The sequence below is a fragment of the Vulpes vulpes genome, chromosome 12 (genome assembly GCF_048418805.1).
Source record: "Vulpes vulpes isolate BD-2025 chromosome 12, VulVul3, whole genome shotgun sequence".
NCBI lineage: Eukaryota > Metazoa > Chordata > Mammalia > Carnivora > Canidae > Vulpes > Vulpes vulpes.
The window spans coordinates 132,000,978-132,015,481 of record NC_132791.1 but is presented as its reverse complement, the minus strand read 5'-3'; the positions used below and the strand labels follow the sequence as shown (position 1 = coordinate 132,015,481).

The 14,504-nt window shown below is 57.0% G+C and overlaps 1 protein-coding gene across 5 annotated transcripts; it reads right to left on the bottom strand.

The window, feature by feature from the left end:
- Nucleotides 1-839: 839 nt before the first annotated feature.
- On the bottom strand, nt 840-14,227 carry TEKT1 (tektin 1). 5 transcript variants are annotated; one of them, XM_026005217.2, is made up of 8 exons: nt 14,176-14,227; nt 12,539-12,745; nt 9,743-9,908; nt 8,652-8,780; nt 8,197-8,340; nt 7,089-7,311; nt 1,414-1,610; nt 840-1,092 (listed from the first exon to the last, which is right to left on the bottom strand). In XM_026005217.2, the coding sequence occupies exons 2-8, from the start codon at nt 12,726-12,728 to the stop codon at nt 885-887; spliced, it is 1,257 nt and encodes a 418-aa protein (XP_025861002.2). In that variant the 5' UTR covers nt 12,729-12,745; nt 14,176-14,227; the 3' UTR covers nt 840-884. The 5 variants fall into 5 exon arrangements, with proteins under 5 accessions (XP_025861002.2, XP_025861000.2, XP_025861001.2 ...); XM_026005215.2 differs by lacking the exon at nt 14,176-14,227 and adding an exon at nt 13,730-14,125; XM_026005216.2 differs by lacking the exon at nt 14,176-14,227 and adding an exon at nt 13,863-13,974.
- Between the last annotated feature and the right edge of the window lie 277 nt (nt 14,228-14,504).

The following is a 14,504-nucleotide window of genomic DNA, read 5'->3' as shown; positions in this document are numbered from 1 at the left end:
GGTGGCTCTGCAGGAAGGCACATGGACAAGTGCCCCACACCAGGAAGGTGACCCTGGATGTCAGGACTGAGTGGACAGGCAGAGGCAGGGGCTGTTACCAGCAGCTCCTGGGCCACACAGAGTCCCACGGGGTGGGCGCCGGGGACCCTCGACCCCGGTTTGTCTCCACAGCCTACACTCCTAGCCGCTGACCTGAATCTGCGGCAGGAATGGAGGATGTTTTTTTCTGGTTTTACAGTTACTTGAGAATGAAAAAAAAGAAAAATGCTCCCAATGATTATTGACTGGTCTGGAGACCAACAGCAAACATATGTGTTTACACTCAGGAGGGAAGATCCCGGACAGCCCAGCCCTGGAGCTGGAGGGGGCATCTCCCTATCCCCCCTGCCCCCCTCTGCCCACAGTCCTGACACTGCGGCGGCCCCCGGAGTAGCCCCCCACCCACGACCCTATGCCCCCCCACCCCGACAGCAGCCACCCATTGACGTCCCAGGAACTGGAGGGCCCTGTGCGTCCTCTTCACTTCTCCTAGACCCAGAGGGACCCAGACATTTGGGGGCTCCAGGGCCAGGGGTGCAGGGCTTGTGTCACAAGCAGGACAAGATGGGGAGCTGAGTCAGGGATGCAGACCCGCACTCCACTGCCCCCAACCTGAACGAAGCCTCCTGGGCCCTGGACGGCTCCCCAGGACCTAAGAACGGCCTGTGGGATGTGGGGACATGGGGACCTAACTCGGGCCAGTGCTGCCCCACCAGCCCCCCGGGCCTCAACCTCCAGGCCCCACCCAAGCCTCGGGGCCCCTCCTGCAGGCCCACTCCCCCAAATGAGAGTGAGGTTGGTCCAGGGATGGTGACTGGGTTTAATCAGTGTGAGAAGTGCCATCCTCAGCAGATGGTGTCGGGGCGCAGGCCCCCGGCCCACTGGCCTTGGTCGCCCCTATCCCGCAGGGGGATGGACTTCCTCATGTGGGTGCAGAGCACCTCGTCGATGTAGATGGTGTTCTCCTTGACCTGGACTTCCTCCTGCAGCGCCAGTTGCCGGCGGTTCAGGCCCTTCAGCTCCACCTGTGCCTGTGCCAGGGCCTCCTTCAGCCTAGGGGAGGGACAGCAGGGCCTGTTCCGTCCACCCTTCCCTCAGGGTGAGTCCCTGAGCTCGGGACCAAGCCAGTGGACACCCGGCCACCCCATCTCCTCACAGAGATTTCAGATCCGAGGCCACCACCAGCCCCCAGGAGGGAAACCCCAACAAGGGCCCACGTGGAAAACTGTGGGTCATTACTGAGACTTAAGGATTTGGGCTCCAGACAAATTTAAACTCCGGGACCCGTTTTCTGTGTTTAGTGGAGAATAGGAGTCCTGGACCCCAGAGCCACCCCCGCGCCCCCTGGCTGCCCCGCTGGGGCCGTCCGCCTACCTTCCGACATTCTGGGCAATCTCGCCGACTTCCTTGACCAGCCGGTACTGCGCGACATCGCGGCACAGCTCTACGTTGGGCCGGCGTGTTCGGGTCTCCAGGCGCGTATGAGCCACCTTGGCAGGCCCCTCTTGATCAAGGATGGCCTTCTCCAGAACCGTCATGTTCTTCTCCTGGCATGCGATCTCTTCCATGACCTGACGGAAGGGCACGAGGACGTGAAGGTGGGTCGTGCTTCTCAGACGCCGCAGCAGACACGCTGAGGGCTGTGTGGTCATGTCAGACAGTGACAGGGGACCTGAGATGCGCCCAGCTGGGCCCTGCAATGCGCCTGACCACCCCTCCGCGCAGCAGTGACTGCTGGTGGCCAGGGGCCTTGCCCGCCCTCGGAACCCTGGGGACGGAATGGACATGACTGGCCATTGTTGCCTCATCCCCTCTGGGTGGGGGGTCGGGGGGATGGGGAAGGACTGGGAAGCTGCCAGTGGACCTGAGCCCACTTCCCTGCACATCTGCACGTTGGCACGCGGTCCCTCTGGAGGCCTGGGTGGCTCCCCACACAACTGGTTCCCGGGATTCTTTCTGGTGGCTTTGTGCACAGGAAGACATTGCTTAGAAATTACTTGGGTATTTAATGTTTAACTAGTTTAAAATCTTATTTTTTTAAGATTTTATTTATTTATTCACAAGAGACACAGGCAGATGGAGAAGCAGGCTCCCTGCGGGGAGCCCAACATGGGACTCGATCCCAGGACCCCAGGGTCACACCCTGGGCCAAAGGGAGATGATCAACCACTGAGCACCGCCAGGTGCCCCCAAAATTTATTTCTTCTTTAAGCATTTTTTAATTTTTCACTTTGTATCCTGGAGATTCCCAGACACACGCAGTTGACAGGATAATGACCTCACGAGCCTGTCATCAGCGTCGGTGACAACCAACACACAGCCATTCTCTCCCGTCCCAACCCTGCCCATCAGCTCAGTCATCGTTAACAAAGCCCAGGCATTATGTCACGTTAGTCTTGAATTGTTGAGCATGTGTCTTAAAAATGTAAGGTTTTCTTTTTTCCTTTAGCAAAACGACAATATCTTTATTACGCCCCCCAAAATTTTTTAGTATCATGTAATACATACAGTATTCAAGTTTCTCTCATTGTCCCATATTTTAAGAGTTGGTTTGTTCGAATTAGAACCCAAATTAGACCTACATGTTGCATTTGGTTTTCTGAACATTTCCTATGCTTTCCTTTTATTTTTTTGAAGATTTTATTTAATTATTCATGAGAGACAGAGAGACAGAGAGAGAGAGGCAGAAACATAGGCAGAGGGAGAAGCAGGCTCCATGCAGGGAGCCCAATGTGGGACTCGATCCTGGGACTCCAGGATCATGCCCTGGGCCGAAGGCAGGTGCTAAACTGCTGAGCCACTCAGGGGTCCCCCTCCTTTTATTTTTTTTAAGATTTATTTGAGAGAGCGTGGGCAGGGGGAGGGGCAGAGGGAGAAGCAGAGTCTCTGTTGAGCCCCAGGCGGGATGCAGGCCTCGAACCCAGGACCCTGAGATCACAACCTGAGCCAGAGTCAAGAGTCAGACACTCAACCGACGCAGACACTCAGGCACCCCTGCCCTAAGCTCAGCATCCAGATGCTCCCACTTCTAATTTAGTTAAACTCCTTCACACTTGGACACCTGGGTGACTCAGTGGTTGAGCATCTGCCTTCAGCTCAGGACATGACCCCGCGGTCCTGGGATCGAGTCCCAAATGCAGTTTGACTGTTACCAACACCCGGGGTTGGTGCAGAGTGTTTGTCACAGCAGGTGCGCCCAGTGCAGGGCTGATGGTACAGTGACACCCTGAGAGTTTGAGGCATCCCCACAGACCCGGTCACGACTCGATGGCTGCCCAGGGCTGGCCCTGCCGCCACATGGGGACAGCACGTTCACTAGGCCGAGGCAGGAAGAGTGGGCTGAGACACAGGGAGGGGCGGGCCTTGTTAACCAGTGACACTGCAAAGCGTCACGTCTCTCACACAATGGCACCGCGGGGCTGAGAGCGCAGCCAGCTGCCCCACGCCAGCCACCTTTCACCAGATTCCCCAAGTGCATGGAAGGTGGTGACCAGAAACGGGGGACGTTTAACACAGATGTCCCCTCCCGGCAGGATCCCTTCACAAAACATGGAAACAAGGCACCACCCAAGTAAGACCATCCGCCCACCATGCAGGATGGCCACCTGCTGCCCATGAGCTCAGCACTTCGCCTTTGACCGCGGCGGCTGAGGATGGGGCGGGAGGGGGGTATGCAGGGCGACAGCCGCTCGGAGGAGCTGAGGGCGTGAACCTGCGTCGGCAGTCCACAAGAATCGAGGTGCATGACTTCGGATGGTCCTCCCAGGCTCTCCACGCACGGCCAGGCGCCCTGATGCCCTCGATTGTGGTGGGTGCGCGGCGTCCACACTGCTTGCAGCAGTGACAGGCACAGCCTCCGTGAGTAGCCGAGCGAAAGCCACAAGTGGAGGTGTTTTCCCGAACATGAGACAACACGGACTCAGTATGACCAGAAGCGCTGAGCAGGAACTGGTGTGAACGGAGCCTGCGGGGCACGTCTGCCGTGTTAATCGTCACAGAGCACTTTGCAGGCAACACTTGTGGGGTGGGGTGCCACTGAACCAGGGGTGCCAGTGTCCTCATCCTGAGCTCCTGGGTTCACCCACCGTGCACGGGTGCCTTGCGGTCAGGGGTTGAACCCATCCTCCCCAATGACTCGGCACCTCAGGGTTTTCGCAGAGATGAGGTTTCCCTCTGATTTACTCCCACTCGGGGCCGAGACGGAAGTGCTTCTGACCAAGAACCATCCTCAACCACTACCATCAAACATGGAATGGTTGTCGAAATCAGCTTTTGCTGCAGCTTAGTATTTCTTAATGAAATATTGTTTTAAAGATTTTATTTATTCATGAGAGACCCAGAGAGAGAAGCAGAGACACAGGCAGAGGGAGAAGCAGGCTCCCTGCGGGGACCCCAATGTGGGACTTGATCCTGGGACCCCGGGGTCACGCCCTGAGCTGAAGGCAGGCCCTTACCCGAGCAGTCACCCAGGCATCCCAAGGATTATTCCTTAATGAATCCAGCCTATAATCACGTGCAAAGCTTGCACTTGTGTAAAGCCATTTCAGCAACTGCCCAGGTTGGAATCCCGAGCAGTGTGGGTCTCACAGCTTTTTGTACCCCCTGTGCTGTGGCAAATTAAAACAAGGAGCTAGATCTCCACTCCCATAGTAGTGTGCAGCACATCTGTTTCCCAAAACAAGGGAAAGAGGCTCCGTGAAGACCCCACACCCACAGGCTGCTCTTCTGGGGCAAGAGCCGATCCCGACGAAAAGACATTTTCAAGGATGAAAGGTGTAAAAGTCTTGTTACGAGTGAGCGTCCTGATGGACCAGCCTCCAGATTAGGACAGAAAACACTAACTCTAGAGAACTACCGCCTGTGGTCTGTTAACCTGTACTCCGAAAACCCAAACTCAAGCGTTACTGCTTGATCATCGGTGTTGGCAACGACCATATGTAGACATCTGTTTTCTTTCTCACATTATAAATCCCTACAGAATTCCCTGATTGTCACCTCTCCACCCACCAAGCCTAGGAAGGCTTTTCTCTGACCCTTTACAGAGGTGGTTTGCCATCCCCTCGAGATGACCTAACCCTGGGTTATAGTCAACGTTCCTTTTCCTACTTCTCCATCTCGCTGAGGCTAAAGTACACCCAGTGAGGAAACAGATGTGTTTCCAGGCACAAAACAGGGTCAGCCCATCATCCCCTCAGGGGATGGTCTTCTCGGCCTATGTCTTCTGGCTGCAGGTTAACCGGGGGATATAGAACTGGGACCCTGACCCTGCCACTCATGGAGCAAGGCCACTCACCCACTGGGGCAGCGATCGGCGACCCCGTGCTACATCCCCTGCCTTCGCCTTGACGGGATCCTGCCTTTATCCCTTGGGCCACGACTCCTCTGAGTGTCAGTGTGACTGCGTGTGACATGTGGGCTTTGGGGGAGGGGGTCCCATCCCCAGGGCTGCGCCAGCACCCACAAGCCTCACCACAACCAGACCGGCTGAAGTGCAAGACACGCGTCTGCTTTCAAAAACATCACTTTACAGAAAAGACTGTAAACTACATCGTTAATCGTGTACACTGCTAACACGCTGAAGTGGTATTTTCCATGTGTTGGGTCAGACAAACCTGTTTCCTTCCACCATTTGTGAGGCGAATGGCACATAGGGCTGCATCTGAGTCCTCTTCTGGGGCAGGGCTACCCAGTCGTCCTGCCCGTCCCTCCCATACACGAGGCCACAGCATGGACCACTCCTGTCTGGTCCATCCCACCCAGCATGACCCAGGGCATCGCCACGGCCTGTCCCGACCACCCAGTGGGTTCCTTCCGCACCTTCAGCCCTGCAGCTCCCAGAATCTGTGGGACCCAGGACTGGCCTCTGCTTGCCTTCCAGCCTCAGACTTGCCCCTTAAGGCCCAGACACGTTCCTACCCCACTGGCAAGCCCTGTAGCTCTTCTGTGGACATTATCATCATCATCATCATCACTGGCTGCTGATCTGTACTGACGACAGATCACATGAATCACACACGTGTGTGTGCAAATCTGTGTGCCGTTCATATGTGACTGCGTGATTCTGGATTTGCAACCCGAGCAGTCTGATTTAACCCTGACCCACCCCAACTGGTGAGTACTACTGCCTCTACTTCGCCAATGAGGTAAATAGAGAATGGAGCTTAAGTGTATCGTGTATATTTCTAATTTCCTGTATATTATGACATTTTGACACCATAGAAATACTGCCAGGTGCAAGAGCCTGCCTGTCCCTGGGCCAGTCAGAGCTTGGCACCATCCATGGGCCCAGCGGGCTGACCATGAGGGCAGGCTGACTGTCCAGGGCTCTGGGGGCACAACTCCTCTGCCTTCTTCACCACTCAGGCAGTGAACTACTGAAGCCAGTAGTTCAGGAACTACTACTAGTTCAGGAACTACTCAGGAACTACTGAGGCCACCGGTTGTCACCTGCCACCCTGATCCCCTCCCAGTTAGTAGAATGCAGGGGGCCTATGAGACCCACGCCAGGTAGCTACTTCCATCTCCGAGTCCCTGGTGAGGCAGGAGGCCAAGAGCCTTCCCCATGCCTGGATCTGCGCCCTTGTACCTTCTTCCAAACCCACCACCTATGCTCTGCATCGGGTGAGAGGAGCCCCGGTGCTGGCCCCATGGCACCATCGCTGAATACACAGGAAGCCTGCCCACTCACTGCTCAATAGGCAGCTTGAAACTGAGCCTGGTAGAAGCATTTACACAGCAGTCTACACATGCTAAACATCAGGACTTGGTTCTGAAGCCCATCCAGTGGCACACCCAGGGAGGAACGGGAGGAGCCAGAATCCTGGCCCCGCAGTGGGGTTCACAGTCACTGTGCTCAGGGAACATCAAGGGTCAGCCCTGTACAGCCCAGGGAGACATCTCACACGGGACGACCCGAGGTCTAAGGTGGGGCAAAGGCCCCTCCATCCCCTAAGGCCCAAGCCCTGTCATTAAGAGGCAGACATGTTGACAAGCCCCACGCCCCAGGGACCCGGAAGCACACACCTGGCCTGGCTGTGTGGGGAGCTCACCTTGGCCAGGTGGGCAGCCAGCTGGTCCCTGGCGGCCTTGGTCTCCTTCAGCCCCATCTGGAATGCCGTGTCCACCATGTCACACTGCCTGCGCAGGTCGTCAGCTGTCTGGGACAGGATCCGGTCCACCAGGGCCTTCAGCGCCAGGGAGTTGTTTCTCTGCCTGTTCGCCTTCTCCACGTTGGTGTTGGAGAAGTCCAGCCAGTCCTCCAGACTCACAGAGCTGAAAGGGGACCCACATGTTCCCTCAGGGCGCATCTGGGTGGCAGAAGACTGCATGCAGAGGACACAGGGCCGAAATGCACAGGGGCTCAGCTTGCACCCCCATCCCCCCGCCATGGCCAGGAGCACCCAGAACGTGTCCCCGTCTCTAGGCACAGCCCATAGTGGCCGTCACTCTGGGGAAACCCCCCTGCCCGGGGTCAGGCTCTGGGCCCACCCTGCACACACAGCATTGCCCCTCATTCCCACGAGACCTCGCGAGCCACCCTATGGCCCCCATGTCACAGAGGAGGGAAACTGAGACTGGAAGCCTGCATCACCTGGGCAGGGAGCACGGCTAGGGACAACGTGACGGCCCAACACTAACGACCATGGATTATGGCCCAGTGACTGGAATGGGATCCTATCTTTCCTGACAGAACGAGTGAGTGAGTGAATGAATGAGTGAATGAGTAAACGGCTAGTTTGACCAGGAATCGGTTCTGCAGCAACAGGAGAATCTCAGCATAAGGTCAGGGGAGGAGGACACGGAGGGCAGGTAGCAGCTGCCGGGGCAGAACCAGCCCAGAGGTCAGCCTGTGTGGATGGCTCCTGTGCTGGGCTCTGGGGACCGTGGGCCGCCTACCCGCCCGCTGCACTTGGCCCACACACACCAGCGAGGCTGCGGTTGGGATCCATGAACAGGGCCTGGGCGCACCATGCACCTGCCGCCCCAGGCCAACGCCAGCACCCACTGTGCTGGAGGAGAGGCTCTGGCAAGGCTGCCTCATGAGGAATCCGCGTGGACGCGGGTCCAGGAGCCTCCAACGGCCTGCAGCCTGGCTGAGCGGACCTGCTGGGGGGTGTGCGGGGACAGGATGTGGGGACAGGAACGGGACCCACTCACTGCGGCTCAACTCTCACGACGCTGTCCGAGTAGTAGATGCCTGGGGAGTTGTTGTTGAGGGAGAAGCAAACATCGTCGATGGTCAAGGCCACAAACTTGTCCTTCAAATCCTTCTCTAGGTTGTACTTGGCGGAGCGGTTCAGCCTGGGGAGGAGGGCAGAGGTGCGTCTCCCTCCGCAGTGCCCACAGGATCCAGGGGCAGGGATGGGAGACTGGGAAGCCAGCTGAAGCCAGTCTGGCATAGGTGCAACCCCTGCTCCCCTCTGCCGGGTCCCCCCCGACCCCGACCCCGGGCCGCCAGTTCAAGAACCCAGCCCGGATCTTTATGATCCTCTGCCAGCCGAGAGCTCGCTGCCCGGCGCTGATGGGAGGGGTGAGAGCCAGGGCAGGAAACGGCCCCTGGGGTGCCACGGGGTGAGCCCAGCCACCCCCACACTGGGGCCTCACAGCCGCACCTGATCTGCTCAGTCACCTCATCCAAGGTGCGGGTCAGCAGGGCCATGACCCCGTGGATGACCTCAGCCTCCCTCAGCAGCTCCTGTTCCACCTCATCATGCACCAGGTCGATGCCAATGCGCTTGTCCCTGCCCAGAGGAGGGGGCCAGTCAGCAGCCGGGTGCGCGGGGGGCCTGTCCACGTGACGCTGTCCCAACCTTGGGACGGAGGAGGACCCGGACGCGATTCGGCATCTGTGACATCCCCCTCACCCTCTGGAGCGGGAGCAGCGTCTGTGGGTCAGCGACCCCGGTCACAACTACGCCAGGTCCGCTCCCCAGACTCCTCCTTCTAACCTGCTCATCAGAAAAGGCTCCTGTGACCTCAAATCGCCAGACATGTGCCCCCTTCCTGGAAACAAGACCCCGTCCTCACGGTTCTGAGAATCTGAGCCCAGAAAGGCGCCCTGTGCTGGCAACAGGACTGTGATGCCCACGCCCACCCAGGGTGCTCACTGCACATCCCCAATGCCCTGTGGCCGTTTCATGCAAATATCCTAATTTCCCCTTGGAGTATAGGGCCTGCAGCTCTGCGGATGGGACCAAACTCGTCCTCCAGGAACCCACCCACTCTGCCTATCCAGAATAAAGACATCAGGCTCCCAGGTTCTGCTGGTGTGGCCTGGTGACCAACCTCCCGTCAACGGGAGGCACACAGGGAATACCTAATTATTCCTCCTTGCTGGACATGGGAAGGAACGGCTAGAGCTCTGGCAGCCATCTGGAGTCACGAGGTCACACGGGAAGTGAACCCATGTGGCGGAGTAGTGAGACCAGAGGCCTGGAACCCTAGCACTGTGCCAGCCCTGCAGCGACCACCTCCAGGCCCCCTAACTCTGAGAGAGGACGAACTGCCTGATTTAAATTCAGTGTTACTTCAGTCCCCTGAGTCCCTGCAGCCAAACCTTACATTTAAGTTAAGGTAGCAAAGAGCTCTTTAAGCTGCCAGGCATGGATTCTGCTTCACCGCACCACCCACCACACCCCCCGCCACACCTGCCCCCATGCCCCCTATCCCCCACCCCAGGCAGTGACTCTGGAGGACCCCCCACCTATATTCCAGGCACATCTGGGTGATGTGCAGGGGCTCCTTCAGGCTCTCCAGGGCGTTCTGCAGCCTGGTCTGATAGGTGAGCAGGTCCTCTGTGGTGTACACTAGCTGCTCCAGCTTGTCATCCAGCTCCTTCTTCCAGAACCTGACTTCCTCGAGTCTCTGTTCTGTGGCACACAAAGAAGCATAGGGCACCACCAGCTCCAGAGTGAGACACCACAGGGCCATCCTCAAACCACCCAGGGGCCCCTGTCCAGGGAGTGCTGGTTAGGGGTGAGTGGGGTGGGGGCAGCAGAGGGAGGGAGGGGCCCCTGCTGTACCAAGTCAGCATCTAATTAATGCAAACATCATCCACGCACATGACTCTAATTCTTCAATGCCGGCTATTTTGAAGAACTTGATTTTGTCAAAGATACAGACGTACGTCCTCTGAATCATAGGAACAGTGAGAGTGTCACAGCTCTTGGACCCATCCACCCCCAACTCCCACTTTCTGGGAGCAACTGCATTTTTTTTAAAAGACTGATTGATGATTTTAGAGGCAAGGGTTGGAGGGGTGGAGGGAGAGAGCGGATCTCCAGCAAACTCTCGGCTGAGCACGTGGCCCAGGCTCCATCCCAGGACCTGAGATCATGACCTAAGCTGAGATCAAGACTCAGGCGATTAGCTAACTGCACCTGCTCCCAGGCACCCCAGGAGCAATCGCTAAGAAGCTTAAGAAAATGCTTTCGGAATTCCTTCTGGCATTTGCTCACAGCACTATTTATTCTGATCAGTTTTAGCGGCGTCCACCAACCTCCTGTGACTGAAAGACCAGCATTTGCTCTTGAGCCACAGGCTCCTGGTGCGGCTGCCTTGCACATCCTGTTACAGAAGAGCTTCACAACTGTTTATACACAGCAAACACGTAACTGCTATTCACACCCGAGCCACGCACTGTGCTACCATCCACATCATCTCCCGCACAATTTTCTGTTTGTGTTTGGAGGGGCTGGAAGCTGTGCTTTTTGTTTCACTCTCCAGATGCTCGTTACAACACTCCAGCCCACCAAGGAACCCACTGGCTTTGCTTCCTCCCAGGACCTCTGCCCAGGAGCACTTTCTCCTCCTGCCCACAGATGATGGCTGCCTGTTCCAGAACATTCTCAGCCTCGTACCTGCCACCGTCCCCTGCCCAGCTGTCATCTGCTCCTGCTCATGCCCCATCCACCCGCCGAAGGACGCCCTCCTCAGAAATTTTTGAAAGCATGCCGGCCTGAAAATGCCTTCATTCCACCTTCATCGTTTGGCTTGGGCTATGTGTGGATTCCCAGGATGAAGGTGATTTTCACCAAGAATTTTGATGACGGGGCTTCATTTCCTCTGTCTCCAGAGCTCCTGCGGAGAGGGCTGGTGCCATTCTGAGTCCTGATCCTCTGCATGCGACCTGCAAGTCTTCCAGGGGTCTCCTCTCTATTTTCCTGGTGTCAGCCTTACTCCATCATGAAGCCAGATGCCAGAAGCAGACCCCCAGCTCTAGGGGATTTCCTAGGATTCCTCTGCAGACAGTTTCCTCTCTTCCTCCTCTCTGTGCCCGTTCTGGAATCTCTGTTGGATAAGGAGCCTCCCTGTGGGTCCCGATTCTCACCCTTCCTCTCTATTATCCATCCATCCATCCCTTTGTCCTTTTTTCCCCTATTTCCTGGAGATTCTTCAACTTTCTCTTTCAAACCCTCTTCTGATTTTCACAAATGTGCTCTTGTATTTTTAATTCCCAAGGATGGGTTCTTATTCCTTGAATGTTCTTTGTTAAGACTCTTCTTGTTTCATGGATGCAATGCCTTCTCCAAATTTCCTGAATATTCTATGGCATATTTTTTCTTCTGCTGTGTCTGAGTGTCCTGCTAGAGGTTCTCCTCAGTGTCTCTAACCCTACCTGAGCGTACTTGAGATGACGATGCTAGCGTGCTAACTGGAACCTCTCTATGCAGGGTCAGGGCTTGCATGCCACAGCACTTGGCTGTCCAGAGTAACCAGTCAGCCTGAGGGTCTCATTGGATAATCCCCAGGGGATTATGGTACATAGACCCCTCGTGGTTTCCCCACAAACACATCTGCCAATCTCCTGACCGAGCACAGAAGCCCAGCTACCAGTGTCCCAGGAAGCAGGGGGCAGAGGAATTAGTGCAAAGTGAGGAGGTTCATCACATCCTTGGCCTTGAGCCTTCCACTGGGGGGGAGGAGGGGCCAGGAGTGGGCTCTTCACAGGCTTCCAGCCAGTCTGGTCTCCAGTCCCTTCCCTCAGCTTCCAGCTTCAGAGGTAACCGGATGCTTCTGATTTTGAGCATCTCCAGGTGTCTGCAGTGTGAATGTGTGGCAGGCAGCGGCCAGCATCTCTGGTCCCCACCCACGCAGGATCTCTGCAGTCCCTACGTGTGTAGCCACCAGACCTTCTGCTTTCTAGCTCCAGAAACGTGTCCCCATCCTGGGATCGAGTCCCGCACTGGGCTCCCTGCTCAGTGGGAGGTCTGCTTCTCCCTCTCCCTCTGCCTGCTACTCCCCCTGCTTGTTCTCTCTCTCCCTTCTTTGTCAAATAAATAAATAAAACCTTTTTTTTAATCCATAAAAAAAGGAATGATGGAGGGCTGGAAAGCAGGATGGGTTACAACGCATCTGTCTCAAGGCAGTGAACTTAAACACAGAACCTGAGCAATACACACGTGTCCCCCCTGTATGCCACTACATTGCCACGCCCGAACATGGACTGCAAACGTCGGCACAGCTCCGCCTCACCATCACATCCAGGCGTGGGTCTTACCTAGTTTCTTGTTTACATCGCTCTGAGACTTTCTTGTGGTCTTTTCAATCTCATCCACAAGCCTCTGGCTTTCTGCCACCAGGCGTTCGGACCGGGACCTTTGGGCCTCTGCTCTGTGGTACTGGTTCTTGTTAGCGATGTGCCACTCTTCAGGCAAGAACTTGGGTGGAGGTTGGAGGAGTTTGGCCATTTCTGCTTTCCAAAGTCCTGGTCACAAAGGCAGACATTCATTTATTTTCACCCTGAGCAGTATGTCCTTTTTTTATGTGTTTGTTCAAGTGTGATATACGTACCAAAGAAGTGCATACATCATCATCATCTGTACACACAATGAACAAATCGGTGCAGCCAGCACATCAGCTCCCTCCCGGTCACCACCCTCCTCCCACGTCCCTACAATGTGACCACTGTTCCCACTCTTAACACTAGAAATTAGTTTTGGTGTTTGGATTTTCACGTAAATGGAATCACCCAGTGTGTACTCTTATATCTGACCTCCCTCACCTGACATTACGGTGGTAAGATTCATCCCATTGCCCACAGAGCTGTATGTAGCCTGTGGGTTCTGCTCCTGGGCAGTACGCCGCCAGTACACCACACCCACCTGTCTCTCTTACTGTGTATGGGTATAGGGGGTTCCAGCATGGGGCTGTTGTGAGAACGCTGGGATGTTCTCACACATGTCTTTCGCTGACCACAGGCACCCATTCGTCAGAATGGCTGGGTCCTAGGCAGTGTTCACTTTTAGGAGATTCTGTGGACTGAGGAACCCAACGATGTTTCCTGAACAAATGAACACCTACCGCCATCTGTACACTGAGAGCTGGGTGTGGAGCCTACTCAGCAGGTGATACAAAACCTCTGAACCCTCCGCAGGACAAAGAAAAGCCAGAAGGTGGCCGCAGGTGGGGGGGGAACACCTGCTCTCCCCACCACCGCACCTGCTCCCATCCCGGCACCTTGCTCCCCACCTCCGCACCTGCTCCTGACCACCGCCACACCTCCTCTCCCGACCACCGCACCTGTTCCCCACCACCTCCGCACCTGCTCTCACCACCTCCGCACCGGCTCCGCACGCAGCACCACTCCTTCCCCACACACACATAGCTGCCCGCCCACGGCCCTCAGGACCCGGGCCTCCCAGCATCCCATGGCTCCCCGAGTCCGTCCGGGTGCGGACTCAAAACGCACCCGAGCGGCCCAGGGGAGGTGGAGAGGAGGCCGGCGGGGGCTGGCCGGGGTTCCAGGCAGGGGGTCAGAGAGTGGGCCGCCTGCACTAGCCGTGGCGCCTTCGGGAACCGCTGAACACAGGTTCGCACCCCACCTGCAGCTGCGGCCCCCGCAGACCCGGCGGGTAAACGGCGCGTCTCCGTGGCAACCGGGGACGCGTCACCCCGGGGAGGGGGCGGGCCGCGGCCGGAGGGCTCTGCGCAGGCGCACACCGGAGGGCTCCCTGCGGTCCCCACCCCCAGCGCCCGCGCTGGACCTCGGGCGGGCACAGCGGCCACAGCCCCAGCCTGCGGGCGGAGGTCGGGAGTAACGAGCCCGGCTCTGCCATGACAGGACAGCGCTCGGGACGGGTGCTCTAAGGCTGTAGTGCTGGTGACGCACTAACAGGGAAAAAGTCACGGACTGACCCCGCGGGGGACGAGTGCGCGCCGGGCCCTGTCCTCACGACCCGGAACCTAGAGAATGGGCCTTCAAATGTCCCGCCCCGGGGACTTCTGCGTCGCCTCTACTCCAGGCAATCGAAGGCCACCTCTCTGTAAGGACAGCCAATCAGAGGACGCCTGGCCCCGTGAGGCCCGCCCCCTACGTTTCGCGAGGCCTTGGAGCAACAGGAGTCCCGCGGAGCCTCATGAATATTAAGCAACCGCCTGTCCAATGGCGTGCAGGGGAGATGGTGGCTTATTTTCATAACCCCGCCCCCAGAACCACAGGGGTCCCAGGGATCCACTCAGGAGTG

Bases quoted from the DNA above. Each gene is read 5' to 3' on its own strand.
- TEKT1 (XM_026005213.2), bottom strand. From the start codon at position 13,685: ATGCTGGGAGGCCCGGGTCCTGAGGGCCGTGGGCGGGCAGCTATGTGT. The intron at 1,611-7,088 runs GTGAGCTCCCCA...CCCTTCCGTCAG, and splicing joins TGGCTGCCCACCTGGCCAAG to GTCATGGAAGAGATCGCATG. The intron at 1,093-1,413 runs GTAGGCGGACGG...TCCCTCCCCTAG, and splicing joins ATTGCCCAGAATGTCGGAAG to GCTGAAGGAGGCCCTGGCAC.